Source organism: Ovis aries, chromosome 8 (genome assembly GCF_016772045.2).
Source record: "Ovis aries strain OAR_USU_Benz2616 breed Rambouillet chromosome 8, ARS-UI_Ramb_v3.0, whole genome shotgun sequence".
In the NCBI taxonomy this organism is placed as follows: Eukaryota; Metazoa; Chordata; class Mammalia; order Artiodactyla; family Bovidae; genus Ovis; species Ovis aries.
This window is the reverse complement of record NC_056061.1, coordinates 9,350,968-9,368,131: the sequence shown is the minus strand read 5'-3', so window position 1 is coordinate 9,368,131 and position 17,164 is coordinate 9,350,968. Positions and strand designations below refer to the sequence as shown.

At 38.6% G+C, this 17,164-nt stretch overlaps 1 protein-coding gene across 8 annotated transcripts in view; it reads left to right on the top strand.

Moving 5' to 3' along the window:
* Positions 1–17,164, top strand: part of IBTK (inhibitor of Bruton tyrosine kinase) — a 99,883-nt gene that overhangs the window by 18,801 nt on the left and 63,918 nt on the right. For all 8 annotated transcript variants that reach the window (XM_060419378.1, XM_042253170.1, XM_060419376.1 and 5 more), the window contains exons 3-6: positions 7,075–7,171; positions 10,347–10,471; positions 14,326–14,436; positions 16,043–16,213. In XM_060419378.1, coding sequence (XP_060275361.1) covers positions 7,075–7,171; positions 10,347–10,471; positions 14,326–14,436; positions 16,043–16,213 — 504 coding nt within the window. The remainder of the gene's footprint in view (positions 1–7,074; positions 7,172–10,346; positions 10,472–14,325; positions 14,437–16,042; positions 16,214–17,164) is intronic.

The window sequence follows — 17,164 nt, the reverse complement described above, 5'->3', positions numbered from 1 at the left end:
TTCTCCTTCATATTTGAATGAGATCCTTGCTGGGTACAGTAATCTGGGCTGTAGGTTATTGTCTTTCATCACTTTAAGTATGTCTTGCCATTCCCTCCTGGCCTGAAGAGTTTTTATTGAAAGATCAGCTGTTATCCTTATGGGAATCCCCTTGTGTGTTATTTGTTGTTTTTCCCTTGCTGCTTTTAATATTTGTTCTTTGTGTTTGATCTTTGTTAATTTGATTAATATGTGTCTTGGGGTGTTTCGCCTTGGGTTTATCCTATTTGGAACTCTCTGTGTTTCTTGGACTTGGGTGATTATTTCCTTCCCCATTTTAGGGAAGTTTTCAACTATTATCTCCTCAAGGATTTTCTCATGATCTTTCTTTCTGTCTTCTTCTGGGACTCCTATAATTCGAATGTTGGAGCGTTTCATATTGTCCTGGAGGTCTCTGAGATTGTCCTCGTTTCTTTTAATTTGTTTTTCTTGTTTCCTCTCTGATTCATTTATTTCTACCATTCTATCTTCTATTTCACTAATCCTGTCTTCTGCCTCTGTTACTCTACTATTTGTTGCCTCCAGAGTGTTTCTGATCTCATTTATTGCATTATTCATTATATTTTGACTCTTTTTTTTTATTTCTTCTAGGTCCTTGTTAAACCTTTCTTGCATCTTCTCAATCCTTGTCTCTAGGCTATTTATCTGTGATTCCATTTTGATTTCAAGATTTTGGATCATTTTCACTACCAATATTCGGAATTCCTTCTCAGGTAGATTCCCTACTTCTTCCTCTTTTGTTTGGTTTGGTGGGCAACTCCCCTGTTCCTTTACCTGCTGAGTATTCCTCTGTCTCTTCATCTTGGTTATATTGCTGCGTTTGGGGTGGCCTTTTTATATTCTGGTAATTTGTGGAGTTCTCATTATTATGGAGCTTCCTCACTGTGGGTGGGGTTCTATCAGTGGCTTGTCAAGGTTTTCTGGTTAGGGAGGCTTATGTTGGAGTTCTGGTGGATGGAGCTGGGTTTCTTCTCTCTGGAGTACAGTGGAGTGACCAGTAATGGGTTATGAGACATCAAAGGTTTTGGGATAATTTTGAGCTGCCTGTATATTGAAGCTCAGGGGAGTGTTCCTGTGTTGCTGGAGAATTTGAGTGGTATGTCTTGTTTTGGAACTTGTTGGCCCTTGGGTGGAGCTTGGTTTCGGTGTAGGTATGAAGGCATTTGATGAGCTCCTATTGCTTAATGTTCCCTGAATTCAAGAGTTCTCTAATGTTTTCAGGCTTTGGATTTAAGCCTCCTGCTTCTGGTTTTCAGTTTTATTTTTACAGTAGCCTCTAGACTTCTCCATCTATACAGCACCGATGATCAAACATCTAGGTTAAAGATGAAAAGTTTCTCCACATTGAGGGACACTCAGAGAGGTTCACTGTTTTTGAAGACAATGGTCTGCTTTTCTGGTTGCCTAATGTCCTCTGCCAGCCTACAGAAGTTGTTTTGTGGAGTTTGCTCGGCGTTGAAATGTTCTTTTGAGAAATTTGTGAGGGAGAAAGTGGTCTTCCCATCCTATTCCTCCGCCATCTTTACAGTTCCAGGAGAACACGTGAGGCCAGATTAAAGGAGTGCAAAGGTCTTCTTTTCTGCTTCACCCGGAACTCTGTCTCTGAGATACTCTTCAGCACCAGTGCACAGAGGCCAAGCTTCTTCTCCTGCAGTCCATAAGCTTCTGGGAGCACAGAAGAGGCCTTAGTTCCATACACTCCTGTACCCTCTCCTGGAGCTTTGGCTTGAGCGGCAGGCTTCTGGTCCAAAGCACAGCTTACGGCCTAAGAAGGGCCTGGGTTGGGGCGGGTCTGTACGAGGACAGTTATACAGGCAGTCTCTGTGCTCTCCCTCTGCATGCTCCAGCTCCCTGGTGTGTCCCCTAAAGGAACTTATCTCCTTGTCCAACAGCTCCCACCCTGTTTGTGGAGGACCAGAGAGGAACAAAGCAGAACAAAGTTCCTGTCCTCAAGGAACTTGTGGTCACATTGTAAGACATTAAGGAGCTTATATTCTGTTTTTGACTTGAAAACAGTTGTTTGCATAGTGGTCTTTCAGTTCAGTTCAGTCGCTCAGTCGTGTCTGACTCTTTGCGACCCCTTGAATCGCAGCACGCCAGGCCTCCCTGTCCATCACCAATTCCCGGAGTTCACTCAGACTTGCATCCATCGAGTCAGTGATGCTATCCAGCCATCTCATCCTCTGTCGTCCCCTTCTCCTGCCCCCAAGCCCTCCCAGCATCAGTCTTTTCCAATGAGTCAACTCTTTGCATGAGGTGGCCAAAGTACTGGAGTTTCAGCTTCAGCATCATTCCCTCCAAAGAAATCCCAGGGTTGATCTCCTTCAGAATGGACTGGTTGGATCTCCTTGCAGTCCAAGGGACTCTCAAGAGTCTTCTCCAACACCACAGTTCAAAAGCATCAATGCTTCAGCGCTCAGCCTTCTTCACAGTCCAACTCTCACATCCATACATGACTACTGGAAAACCATAGCCTTGACTAGACGGACCTTAGTCGGCAAAGTAATGTCTCTGCTTTTGAATATGCTATCTAGGTTGGTCATAACTTTTCTTCCAAGGAGTAAGTGTCTTTTAATTTCATGGCTGCAGTCACCATCTGCAGTGATTTTGGAGCCCAAAAAAATACAGTCTGACACTGTTTCCACTGTTTCCCCATCTATTTGCCATGAAGTGATGGGACCAGATGCCATGATCTTCGTTTTCTGAGTGTTGAGCTTTAAGCCAACTTCACTCTCCTCTTTCACTTTCATCAAGAGACTTTTTAGTTTCTTTTCACTTTCTGCCATAGGGTGGTATCATCTGCATATCTGAGGTTATTGATATTTCTCCCGGCAGTCTTGATTCTAGCTTGTGTTTCTTCCAGCCCAGCGTTTCTCATGATGTACTCTGCATATAAGTTAAATAAGCAGGGTGACAATATACAGCCTTGACGTACTCCTTTTCCTATTTGCAGCCAGTCTGTTGTTCCATGTCCAGTTCTAACTGTTGCTTCCTGACCTGCATACAGATTTCTCAAGAGGCAGGTCAGGTGGTCTGGTATTCCCATCTCTTTCAGAATTTTCCACAGTTCGCTGTGATCCACACAGTCAAAGGCTTTGGCATAGTCAATAAAGCAGAAATAGATATTTTTCTGGAACTCTCTTGCTTTTTCCATGATCCAGTGGATGCTGGCAATTTGATCTCTGGTTCCTCTGCCTTTTCTAAAACCAGCTTGAACATCAGGGAGTTCATTGTTCACGTATTGCCGAAGCCTGGCTTGGAGAATTTTGAGCATTACTTTACTAGCATGTGAGATGAGTGCAATTGTGTGATAGTTTGAGTATTCTTTGGCATTGCCTTTCTTTGGGATTGGAATGAAAACTGACCTTTTCCAGTCCTGTGGCCACTGCTGAGTTTTCCAAATTTGCTGGCATATTGAGTGCAGCACTTTCACAGCATCATCTTGGAGGATTTGAAACAGCTCTACTGGAATCCCATCACCTCTACTAGCTTTGTTCGTAGTGATGCTTTCTAAGGCCCACTTGACTTCACAGTCCAGGATGTCTGGCTCTATGTGAGTGATCACACCATCGTGATTATCTGGGTCGTGGTCTTTAGGTAGTAACATTTACTGATCAAAATGATTTTCAGTATATATTAATAGCAAAATATCCTTTTTGGAGCTAAACTCTCTAGGTCTACCACTTACCAAGTCATCTTGGATGAGTTACTGAATCTTGGACCTCAGTTTCAGCTATAAAAGAAAGGATAATGATAGTACTGTCCTCATTTTTTTTCCCCAGGGAATTTCAGTGAAGAAAAGCTTTTCTTAAGTATTAGTAGTACTGTGAATTCCTGTTATATCTAAAACCATTGGGTATCAGTTTAATTCCCTTGTTATAACCTCTTATAGGAAGAGTTGGGTTAGTAAGTGCTACAGTATCCGTCAGCTCTGCTTTGCTTTCTCCCTGTAGTTTCTGCTGGAAACTGGGTGACTGCTGACCCTTTCAAGCCTGAGAACGTCCTTTGGCTTTCTGCTGTCCTAGGGTTTGCCATTCAGGTGTGAGGATTTGGGTCTTCAGTTTGAAATAGGTTCTGGTATGAATTTTGGACCTTCCCTCCCTTTGGCTTGCATTTACCTTTAGAAATCCTCAGTCATTCTTGCTGCCTTGGCCAGGAGAGGCCAGGACATTGTGCCTTGGGCCACCTTGCTCTTGGCTTGGCTGTCTGATTTTCATCAAGCGTCCTTCTGATCAATGATAGACATCCAACATGGATGCTTCCCACTGATAAAATATCCCATAGAAACGTCCTTCTTCCACTGAGTACTCCCATGTTGCTGTAATCCATCTGCATTTGTTTAGTCCAGATTTCTTTCTTTTCCCCTTTTAACTCTTTAATTGGAGGGGCTGCAATGATAGAGGTGTTTGTTGTCAATTTCGCTCCTGCTGACAACTCTGGCATTTAAGGTGTTATGGATGACCAGGAAGAGCCTATACAGAAAAACACATTTTAAATGAATTACATTTGATAAAAACTTTATAGTATGAAATTTTAAAATTAAGTGCTAAAATTGTACAATAAAAATACACCCATGCTGTCAGTTCCCAGTTGCCAAAGATGAAAACCCTCAGCAGAAACTTCTTATGGAAGAACTAGCTGAATCATAAGAGTGTGTGGACTAAATGATAACCTATTTGTAAAGTATTTGGAACAGAAATTTTTCTTCAGTGCCTGATGTGTATTAGGCAGTGATCTCAGTGCTAGAGTTATTGTAATGAAAAAAAAAATCCTTTTTTGCTTTTTTTTTTTGTTATGCTTAGATGCTATTTAGTAAGCTGGCGAATTTATCTCCTCTTTGGGGAATATGTAAAGAGTTGATCTTTAAATAAATGAGATAGACTACACACTGGTCCTCTACCTTTAGAGTTTAAAGTGGGCATGTTAAAAAGTATCAGAGACCACCATATATAGGGAACTCCAAAGGCAAAACAAGTTCCTAGTCCTTTATGCATTTGGGGCTATTTAAGAAGATGCAAATAGGATCCAGTAAAGTTTAGGATGAATTTATAAAACTGGTAAAGTAAAATCTGCAGGGATCTAAGTTTCTGGGATCCTGTTTGTCAAATTCATAACTTGGAACACTGCCCTGGAATCAGCCCTTTTTACGCGTATAAAGGTCAAATCAGGTCTTTCTGTGTGGATTTAGTATATCTAACTTAGAAAATAAGCAACATACGTTTTTAAATTTATTAAGATCTTATTAAAAGATCACTTCTGAACTTTATTTGTCAGCTCACTACCTTGAGTAGTTTTTGTTCATTGACAATCCTTGTGAAATCAGATGTCGTTACTGTCTAGAACACAGTGAAGTTAGAATTGGTATTGCTGTTTAGTTGCTAAGTCTTGTCTGTCTCTTTTGCAATGCCATGGACTGGGTTTCCCTGGTGGCTCCGTGGTAAAGAATTAATTTTAGTTTATTAAAATTCATTGTTACAAGATAAGAGGAGAGTCCCTTTCTTAAGTAACCCAAGACAGTGTTCTAACATATTATGGTTAAAGTTTAAAAATTTCATGGTTCCATCTCAGCCTATAACTCCAGAGTGTGAGGATAGGCAGTGATCACTCACATCAGTTAAAATATAGTTGTTGAGGGCTTCCCTGTGTTAAGTGGTTAAGAATCCACCCGCCAGTGCAGAGGTCATGGCTATGATCCCTGCTCTGAGAATACCCCATGTGGCACGGAGCGATTAAGCCATGTGTCACTACTGTGGAGCCTGCGAGCCGCAACTGCTGAAGGCCATGCACCTCGAGTCCCTGCCGGACAGCCAGAGAAGCTGCCACAGGAGAAGCACGGGCACCGCGGCAGAGCAGCCCCTGCTCCCTGCAGCTGGAGAGAGCCTGAGCACAGCAACGAAGCCCTAGCACAGCCCAAAATAAGTAATAAGTCTTAGCAAAAAGAAACTGAGATTAAAAATTAATTGTATGAAAAATTAGATTAAAAATTAAAAAGTAATTGTTGAATGCCTTATTAAACTGTCAACAAATACTGTTATTTTTGAAAAGGAGTACCTTTTGTATTTAAAAAGCTGTAATGTAAAAGTAATATGAATTGAACATTGTACTTCTCCTCTCCTTCCCATTATATTTTAAAAGACAGTAAGTATGTACTAAGGATCGGGTATACTAACTGCCTTAAATAAATGGGATGGAAAATGTTCTATTTCATGTTTAAATTCTGGAGATATAAAACTGTAGATTAAAATTCATTCTTAAAACACACAAATGCACAGTCTCACATTTATTTATGGCCACACCACACATCTTATGGAATCTTAGTTCCCCAACCAGGGATTGAACCTGTGCCCTCAGCAGTGACTTTGAAGACACAGTCTAACTGTAAGTGATGAGACAATGCTCTGAAATTGCACGTAGAAAATTTTAAGTGGAAAGATATAAATCACACAAATAGAAATAAAAAATATGATAGTCTTCATGTCAATAGTAGATATAACATAATTTAAGTCAAAAAGATGGAGCATAGGTGATCACATTATATACAGTAAATCTGAAAAAATAAACATACAAAAAGTAAAAACTGTTGTTTGCCATTGTGTTGAAATCTTTACCCCCCTTATCTGGATGTGGAATTTGGTTTTTTAAATACCAAAAAAAAAAAAAAAAGAAACTCTGTATGTACACACACACACTCTCAGAGTTAGGGCCTCTAGGTAATTGACCTTCGTGGCCGTGGAAAACTTTCATAACTAGTTGATTTAGACTTTTGTTTCATTTTGGTTTTAAATGTTGCTTCTTTACATTTTATGGTTCTTTATTCTACCAAGAATTGGATATTTGACTTCTCTTAGTTTTCTTCTGTGTGAGAAATAAATCTTTATGAGCATAGGAGATGATTGTTATTAGGTGTTTATTTTTCATGTTCTTTATAGTTTGATCATCTGACTTGATAAATATAAATGTTACTGATTATAGATAAGTAATTAAAAATATATGCATGTATGTCTGTATCTATACGCACATTTTTTCCTTTTTTAGCATGGTGTTAATCTGTATATTCAAGATAAAGAAGGCTTGTCAGCTTTGGATCTTGTAATGAAGGATAGACCAACTCATGTAGTATTCAAAAATACTGGTAAGAAAACTCCATAAATATATTCCATTAAAGTAAAGTTTAGAAAATTTTAAAGAAATTTTATTGTTATAAAAATACCTGAGAAAATTTGTGTGTGGATATCTGCAAAGACTTTTACTCTAATATATATAGGTTGATAACTTTGATTTTCTTTCAGAACACTTAGGTTTATTTTATACTTTTTAATTTCAGTATACATTTATGTGTATAAGAGTAAAAGCACAGTCTTAAAGAAAGTAGGGAAAACCACTAGGTCATTCAGGTATCACCTAAGTCAAACCCCTTATAATTACACAGTGGAAGTGACAAATAGATTCAAGGAATTAGATCTGATAGACAGAGTGCCTGAAAAACTGTAGATGGAGGTTTGCAACATTGTACAAGAGGCGGTGATCAAAACCATCCCCAAGAAAAAGAAATGCAAAAAGGCAAAATGGTTGTCTGAGGAGGCTTTACAAATAGCTGAGAAAAGAAGAGATGCAAAAGTCAAAGGAGAAAAGGAAAAATATACCTATCTGAATGCAGAGTTACAAGGGATAGCAAAGAGAGATAGGAAAGCCTTCCTCAGTGATCAGTGCAAAGAAATAGAGGAAAACAATAGAATGGGAAAGACTAGAGATCTCTTCAAGAAAATTAGAGATACTAAGGGAACATTTCATGCAAAGATGGGCACCATAAAGGACAGAAATGGTACGGCCTTAACAGAAGCAGAAGATATTAAGAAGAGGTGGCAAGAATACACAAATGAACTATGCAAAAAGATCTTCATGACCCAGAAAATCATGATGCTATGATCACTCACCTAGAGCCAGACATCTTGGAATGCAGAGTCAAGTGGGCCTTAGGAAACATCACTACAAACAAAGCCTAGTGGAGGTGATGGAATTCCAGTTGAGCTACTTCAAATTTAAAAGATGATGCTGTTAAACTGCTGTACTCAAGCAAATTTGGAAAACTCAGCAGTGGCCACAGGTCAGTTTTCACTGCAGTCCCAAAGAAAGGCAATGCCAAAGAATGTGCAAACTACCACACAGTTGCACTCATCTAACATGCTAGCAAAGTCATGTTCAAAATTCTCCAAGCCAGACTTCAGCAGTACGTGAACTTTCAGATGTTCAAGCTGAATTTAGAAAAGACAGAGGAACCAGAGATCAAATTGCCAACATCCATTGGATCATAGAAAAGGCAAGACAATTCCAGAAGAACATCTACTTCTGTTTCATTGACTACGCTAAAGCTTTTGGCTATGTGAATGACAACAAACTGGAAAATTCTGAAAGAGATCAGAACAGACCATTGTTACCTTCCTCCTGAGAAATCGGTATGCAGGTCAAGAAGCAACAGTAAGAGCTGTACATGGAACAATGAACTGGTTCCAAATTGGGAAAGGAGTATATCAAGGCTGTATAGTGTCACCTTGCTTATTTAACTTCTGTGCAGAGTACATCATGTGAAATACCAGGCTGGATGAAGCACAAGTTGGAATCAAGATTGCAGAGAGAAATATCAATAACCTCAGATATGCAGGTGACGCCACCCTTAGGGCAGAAAGTGAAGAAGAACTAAAGAGCCTCTTGATGAAAGTGAAAGAGGAGAGTGCAAAAGTTGGCTTAAAACTCAACATTCACAAAGCTAAGATCATGACATCCAGTCCCATCACTTCATGGCAAAAAAAATGGGGAAACAATGGAAACAGTGACAGACCTTTATTTTCTTAGGGTCCAAAATCACTGCAGATGGTGACTGCAGCCATGAAATGAAAAGATGCTTGCTCCTTGGAAGAAAAGCTATGACCAACCTAGAGAGTGTATTAAAAAGCAGAGACATTACTTTGCCAGCAAAGGTCCGTCTAGTCAGTGCTATGGTTTTTCCAATAGTCATGTTTGGATGTGAGAGTTGGCCTATAAAGAAAGCTGAGTGCCGAAGAATTGATGCTTTTGAACTGTGATGTTGGAGAAGACTCTTGAGAGTCCTTTGGACTGCTAGGAGATCAAACCTGTCCATCCTAAAGGAAGTTAGTTCTGAACATTCATTGGAAGGACTGATGCTGAAACTGAAGTTCCAGAACTTTGGCTTCCTGATGCGAGGAGTTGACTGACTCATTAGAAAAGACTGCTGCTGGCAAAGATTGAAGGCATGAGGAGAAGGGGACGACAGGATGAGATGGTTGGATGGCGTCACTGACTCGATGGACATGAGTTTGAGCAAGCTCCAGGAGATAGAGAAGGACAGGGAAGCCTGGTGTGCTACAGTCCATGGGGTCACAAAGAAGTTGGTCATGATTGTGACTGAACGACAAATAAAGGCAGCTGGAATTGTAGCTACTGTAAAGTGATGGATGTGCGTTGAGAAAGGACAGCATTTAAGGTCAAAGGGAAAGGAAGTGGTTCTTCTGTCCACATGTTCGTTCTTGTAGTGGCACTTATCCTTTCAATTTTTGTGCCCTGTGAGCTTTGTGAATGTAAATTGATCGAAAAGAAGAAGAGATGTAAATGGGGACGCTAGTTAATTTGCATTTTAACTAATGAGCAATCTAGGTGAGGACATGTTCTTCATTTTATTTCTGTTTTGGACACTATATTGCAAGTTATAGTTATTGTTCCATTCAAGAACTTGATAAGCATTCCAAAATAAAAATCAAGATTTATATCATAATTAGCTGTGATTTTTATCCCATTTTCATTTTTGTTTCCGTAATTCCTAGTGTGATTTTGCATCTATCAAGAGCAAACTATTCGAAAATAGTCTTCATGTAATAATAGAAACCAATACCGTGTGCTTCTTTAGGACCTGCATCTGTGAACCATTTTAATGACGTCTACATGTAAATAGTTATATGTAGTATTTTCCTGAGAGCTGAGTGAATATGGCAGGTGGTATTTTACTCATTTGGCTGTTAAATCTTAGCTGCTAAAGAAACAAGGGTTCAACATGTTAAATTGCCTTCATTGAGACAGGCCTGTGCTGTTTTGGATCTTCTGATTTCTGTTTCTAGAGTGTTATACTAAATTAATAGATGGATAATACAAAATTTTGGTAGTATCTTTCTAAATACGGTAGTTTGGTTTTGGTAAAGAGTCATATTTGAAGTAAATTGACTAGTTCAGTGTGTAATGAAACAACACTGATACTTGTTTAAAATGTGATAGAATATAAAAACTAATTTTCATTTTAGATCCTACAGATGTCTACACTTGGGGAGATAATACAAATTTCACCCTGGGTCATGGAAGCCAGAATAGCAAACATCATCCAGAGTTGGTGGATCTGTTCTCCAGGAGTGGGATTTATATCAAGCAGGTATTTTACTAATTCTTTTAAGATTTTGTTAGTCTTAATCATAATTAGACTGTGTAAAGTATCATAAAACTATGAGATGTTTGTGCATTATTCTTGCCTGGAGAATTCCATGGACAGAGGTGCCTGGTGGGCTACAGTCCACGGGGTCACAAAGAGTTGGACACGACTGAGTGGCTAACACATTCACGTTTGTATAAGGGGCATTAGAAGTTAGAAGGCGTTGTACAGGTAGTAGTGTTTTCAAGGTAGAACTTCTGTTGGGTTTTCTAGCTTTTTTTTCCATTTAGAGTTCTTCAAATTGTTTCTCAAGTGAATTTGTTGTTGAAACTCAATTTGTTGTTAGTTTTAGGTAAGTGAACCTGAGTTGTTAAATATAACTAACTGTAAAATTTTAATTGATAATTGTAAAGGTTTTGCCTTTGTCCTTATATCATAATTCTGGTTATCTCCCTCTTCAGTGGATTTTGGTACTATTGACCTACTCATCTTTTTCTATAATGCTCTGTATGTGTGTGTCTCTGTGTGTACAATACATATCTAGCCTCAGCGTTTCTTCCTCTTGAGCTTCATTTCAGTTGTACTCTGGATAGTCTTCAAAGTTTTTAAGTTTAACTGAAGTGTTAATTTTGCCACTCCTAAACAACCTCTACTTAATAATTTTTAAAGCTATAAATCTCATTTTCTAAATCTGAAAATTACACTCAGAGTATGTCTGCTGAGTCCTTTTCTTCATTTTTTCCCCCCTGATGTAATCATAACTGTCGTCCCTTTTTATTCCCCCAATTATTGGATGATAAATTATACAGCCACCATATTTAGGGCCCCAGGGACGGGGGAGCCTGGTGGGCTGCCGTCTCTGGGGTCGCACAGAGTCGGACACAACTGAAGTGACTTAGCAGCAGCAGCAGCAGCAGCAGCAGGACACTGTTTTTCACACCAGAAGTCACTAATGTATCACGATTAGCAATTTAAAAAACGTAATAAGAGTTAAACCCTGGAGAATATTAAAATTTGAGAGGGCAAGAATAGGAGCCCACATGAGAATAAAGAGTGACGAAAGTAGAGAGTAGAGTGGTGTCCTGAAAGCTTAGAAAGGCACCTGTTTTCCTTTTCTGACTTGGTACAAGATATAGTCGATTGGGTGAGGGGAGGTTTTTTCAGGAGCAGAGATTTTTACGCAAATGTGAAGGAGCAATGGAGGTATCAGGGGTAATGGGGCTGTCTGCATAACCAGGTACTCAGTAAATAGTGCCAAATACCACTTTCCTTCCTCTCGAACCTATCCATAGTGTTTGTATTTCAACCCTTACTTTGTGGTAAAAAAAAAAAAAATCCTTTACATCCTTAATTTCTTCACAAAGTACTCAGTGTCCGTGTCTTAACGGAAGTGAGCTGTGTTTTTGTGTGTACTGTTTCATCCTTTAAGCCTACCAAGTGGAATATGCTCAGTTCTTCAGATCGGGTGTCCTGATTCTGGCTAGCCGTCTGTTAATACAAAGACTGGGAAGGAATGGAGGATGCTGAAAGCACTTGGGACAGACCAGAGTCTTAAGCCTGGGGTCAGAGTCTCTAGAGAACGTGAGGGAGCTTTTGGTAGATACTGTGGCTCAATCACAGCGCACACTTCCTCTGCCCTCCTCCTTCAGTCCCACTCTCTTCTTCCCTGCGTCTCTGTTTTAAAGTGAATTGGAGCAAGTCCTCAGAATTCACCTGTCAGCAGCCACGAATGATTGATCAGAGTTGAGGCACTTAGAAAGGCTCCTGTTTTCCTTTTCTGACTTGGTACAAGATACAGTCAGATTTGGTGAGGTAAAATTTTTCAGGAGCAGAGATTTTCACACAAATGTGAAGGAGTCATGGAGGCATCAGGAAATGGGCTGGCTGACTGTACCTTCTGATTCTAAGATACATAGAAGGATATAGAAGAATTGAGCATATTCCACTTGGTAGGGTTAAGGATGAAACAGTGTACATGAAAACAAAGCTACATTTCAGTTAAGACAAGGACACTTAAGTATTTTGTGAAGAAATTAAGGATGTAAAGGGTTTTTTTTCACCACAAAATAAGGGTTGAAACACAAACACTATGGATAGGTTTGAGAGGAAAGTAGTGTAAATTAGTAAGAAAAAAGGAAACAGGTGTTTGGCACTATTTACTGAATGCCTGGTTATGTAGACAGCTGCACTTCTCACTGAAAAACAGCTGATTCTGTCGTTCCAGATGAATTGACTGCCGTGGGACAGAGATTATTGTTATTAGCCTAATGTATTCCTGATAATTAAGATGAAAATCCTTGATCAGTTGCCTCTTTAAAAAATTCAGAGGTTTTAAAGTTGAAGGTCTTATACTCTGGCATTGGTTGTTTGATGTTGTTGTTAGTTATTAAGCTGTGTCTGACTCTTTTGAGACCCTGTCGACCATAGCCCGCCAGGTTCCTCTCTGTCCATAGGATTTGCCATACAAGAATATTGGAGTGGGTTGCCGTTTCCTTCTCCAGGGGCACTTTCTTACCCAGGGATTGAACCCTGCATTGGCAGGCAGATTCTTTGCCAGTGAGCCACCAAGGAAGTTGGAAATTACAGAGGTGCTCTAATGTTGAATATAGGATTGAACAAAATGTATTATTTCAGTTTCATAAAATAATATTTCCTTTACAGATTTTAACTTTGTATTACAAATTTGAATACAGTTTTTTATTTTATTTTTAGACTTTCTAGATGTTTGTGGTATAGCTAAATAAATGACTTTTTTTCTTTAATCAAAGACCTAGAGTCTTTGATAAACTTTCTTCTATAAAAAACAAGCTCTATAAAAAAGTATTTACAGAACTTGCCAAGTGGTTAAGGATATGTGTAAATAGCACTTGCAGTTCAGCTTATAATATTCTTATAAACAATTCTAGGATTTTTAAATTTCTTAATCCTTTTTTAATGTACTAAGTTAGAAATATTTATGGATAGCATAAGAAATACAAATGCAAATTTTTTAAAGATAAAAGGATTTTTAAATAGTATTTAGGTAAAATGAGTGTACTGATGATGCCTTGAAAAAAGCTTGAAAATCAGTATAAATTATTTAAAGTCTTGTAATGATATGATGCTGAAGCTGAAACTCCAGTACTTTGGCCACCTCATGCGAAGAGTTGACATATTGGAAAAGACTTTGATGCTGGGAGGGATTGGGGGCAGGAGGAGAAGGGGACGACAGAGGATGAGATGGCTGGATGGCATCACTGACTCGATGGACGTGAGTCTGAGTGAACTCCAGGAGTTGGTGATAGACAGGGAGGCCTGGCGTGCTGCAATTCATGGGGTCGCAAAGAGTCAGACACGACTGAGCGACTGAACTGAACTGAACTGAGACATTTCAGAGATATAAAAAGGACATACTGTTTACCCACCACTCCCTCTGTATAGGTGATATTGAAAAAATATTCTTGCAGCATTTCTACTATTTTCTTTAGTATTATATCACTATCTGGTAATCTTTATACTTCGTATTTAATTCTGTTCTCTTCTTGTTGTGTGGGATTTTATGAAATTGGAAAACAATTGGTTACTTTTTATATTTTCCTTTGTTTAGTCTCTTCGGGGTTACATGTGCTTAATTCCTTCTAAATTTATTTTTTCCCATCTGTTGGTGTTTTTAGACATAGTTTTAAAATAGACCAGTATATATTTTAAATTTTTATTTCAGAAAATTTTAAACAGGTATGAAGTAGAGAGAATAGTATAATGAATCCTGATGTACCCATTATCTAGCTTAAACAATTAGTAATATTCTGTTATTTCTTTTTATAAAATAAAGGATATTTTATACAGACATTTAATGATATTCTCTTGTTTTCCTGTAGGTGGTGCTTTGTAAATTTCACTCAGTGTTTCTATCTCAGAAAGGGCAGGTTTACACCTGTGGTCATGGTCCTGGAGGACGATTAGGCCATGGAGATGAACAGACATGCTTGGTAATTGAAATAATAACTTTGGTAAAATTTGATAGATTGGAAGCTTCGCTTAACTAAATTTTTTTTTTTTTTAACTAACTGAAAGGAGAAAATAGTATACCAACTGATAATTGATTTTAAAAGATCAGTTACTTTCCTGGCATATTGTGTTTAAAATAAAGATTTAAACACATAAAATTCTAAAGCATCAAAAAATTTTTTCTTATAGCAAGTATTGAGTCAGGAGATATAGTATATAAAAATAAGCTTTAAAATATTTCCATAGTTGAAATTTTAAAAGGAGTTTACTAATTGTAAACCATTTTTCCTGTTGTAGTCCAAGATTTATTCATTTTTAACTTCTCATTAAGGTATTTGTGGTCTAAAAATTGAGCCAATATTTTCACAAAAATTATAATTATATAATCACAAAATTGAGTCAGCTAATTGGGAAAACCTAATAATCATTACATTCAGGAAAATACTAGTTTATTTTTAAGTTTTTTTTTTTTTTTTTTTGAGGGGACTTTTGTCATATTCATCGATTAAGAGGTCTTTAAAAAGGAGAGCAAGCTATGGTAATTGCTTCTATTATTTGAATGGTATATTATGTGCTAGGCATTGTTTATGCTTTCCATTTAGTATTGTTACCTTGATTTAAGCCTTAAACGGCCTTGTGAAGTTATAGCCTTATTATCCTCATTTTATACATAATGACAATAGTAATAATAGTACTCATTTATCAGTTGTTTACTCTGAGCCAGAGATGGTTGTTTTGTGCTTACCAACTCATTTACTCCTTATATTGATCTTATTATCATCCAAAATACTATTATTTTGCGTTTAGATGAAGAAAATGAGAGAAGTTAAGAGATTTTTTGAGATCAAATAGCTGGTAAATGCAGAGAAGGCAATGGCACCCCTCTCCAGTACTCTTGCCTGGAAAATCCCATGGATGGAGGAGCCTGATAGGCTTCAGTCCATGGGGTCGCTAAGAGTCAGACATGACTGAGTGACTTCACTTTCACTTTTCACTTTCATGCATTGGAGAAGGCAGTGGCAACCCATTCCAATGTTCTTGCCTGGAGAATCCCAGGGATGGGGGAACCTGCTGGGCTGCCGCCTGTGGGGTCGCACAGAGTCAGACACGACTGAAGCAATTTAGCAGTAGCAGCAGCAGCTGGTAAATGGCTGGATTAAGATTTGAACCCAGAACAGATGACTTTAAAGGAATATAATATTGTTTGGTAATCATTGAAGGGCTGTGTTGATTCCTGTATTTTTATTTATTGCTTCACTCCACCAGTGAATACTTCGGTTAAAGAGTGCCCTTTGTTCAGACCAAACAAATTTGCACTTGGTGTATGATATATGATAAGGGCTCAAAATCATTTATCGAATCCAATTGTTTTATTAAAATGTTTTACTGGGATTTTGTATTTTATTTATAAAGCAATGTCTGTGTCCTAGTAAATTCATCCCCCTCCTTGTTGAATTGTAGAGTTTGCCTATGAATGATACAGCCATACAGCAGTCATGTCATTTGGGATGTAATATCCTCAGATTCTATTTGTATATTTTATATAAATGGTTAATGTAATATACTAAAGTTAATTTTATTTTGTAGGTCCCTAGGCTTGTGGAAGGACTGAGTGGTCATAATTGTTCTCAAGTAGCAGCTGCTAAGGATCACACTGTTGTATTAACTGAAGATGGATATGTTTATACATTTGGTCTAAATATTTTTCATCAATTAGGACTCATTCCTCCGCCTTCCAGTTGTAATGTACCCAGACAGGTAAACTTCTCTTTTTTAAACAATAATGTGACCATTGCCATAAAACCTATATGGACAAAAAGATAGAAGGTGGTGATAAGAGCAACTTATTTTACCTATAGTCAATGGTGTGTGTTTCTTCAGTGGTATATATTTTATTTTTCACAGGAGGAACTGAGCATAGTACAAATTAAAATTTGTTTGGCGTGAGAAGGAAAGAAAGCACTTGGGATATTAGGCAGCAAACTGCCTTTGATTCTACTTACAAGTGGTCACAAGCAGAGGGGGATCCAGATATTTAGCAGAGGGGGATCCAGATATTTGGGGTTTGAAGCTTAATTTTGAGGCCCTCCTTAAAAAAACACAAATTTTTTATAAGTAGAAAAGAGGCCATGCAAATGAGGTCCCCAGAAGCTTACGCTTATTGGCTTCATGGTCAGTCTGTCTCTGCACAGCATTCTCACCTGGCAAGTCTATTCGAGGGAACGCAAGCTGGAAAGCCACTGTTCTGTTTTCCATTGTCCCTTTTTCTGCTGTACCACTACCAGCAGAAGGTGGCCTTCCCTCACCTTCAGGGACCTAGTACACAGGCCAGGACTGCTGCTTTAAATTAATATATTACTAGAATCATCTGCTGGAGAAGAAAATGGCAACCCACTCCAGTACTCTGGCCTGGAGAATCCCCTGGACAGAGGAGCCTGGTGGGCTGCTGTCCACAGGGTTGCACAGAGTCCGACACGACTAAAACGACTTAGCATGCATGCATGCATTGGAGAAGGAAATGGCAACCCACTCCAGTATTCTTGCCTGGAGAATCCCAGGGACAGAGGAGCCTGGTGGGCTGCCATCTGTGGGGTCTCATGGAGTCGGACACGACTGAAGCAACTTAGCAGCAGCAGCAGAATCATCTATAACACATGTGTTTTCAACTCATAAAATTTTGCATTTCTGGTATTAAAATTCTTCACTGAT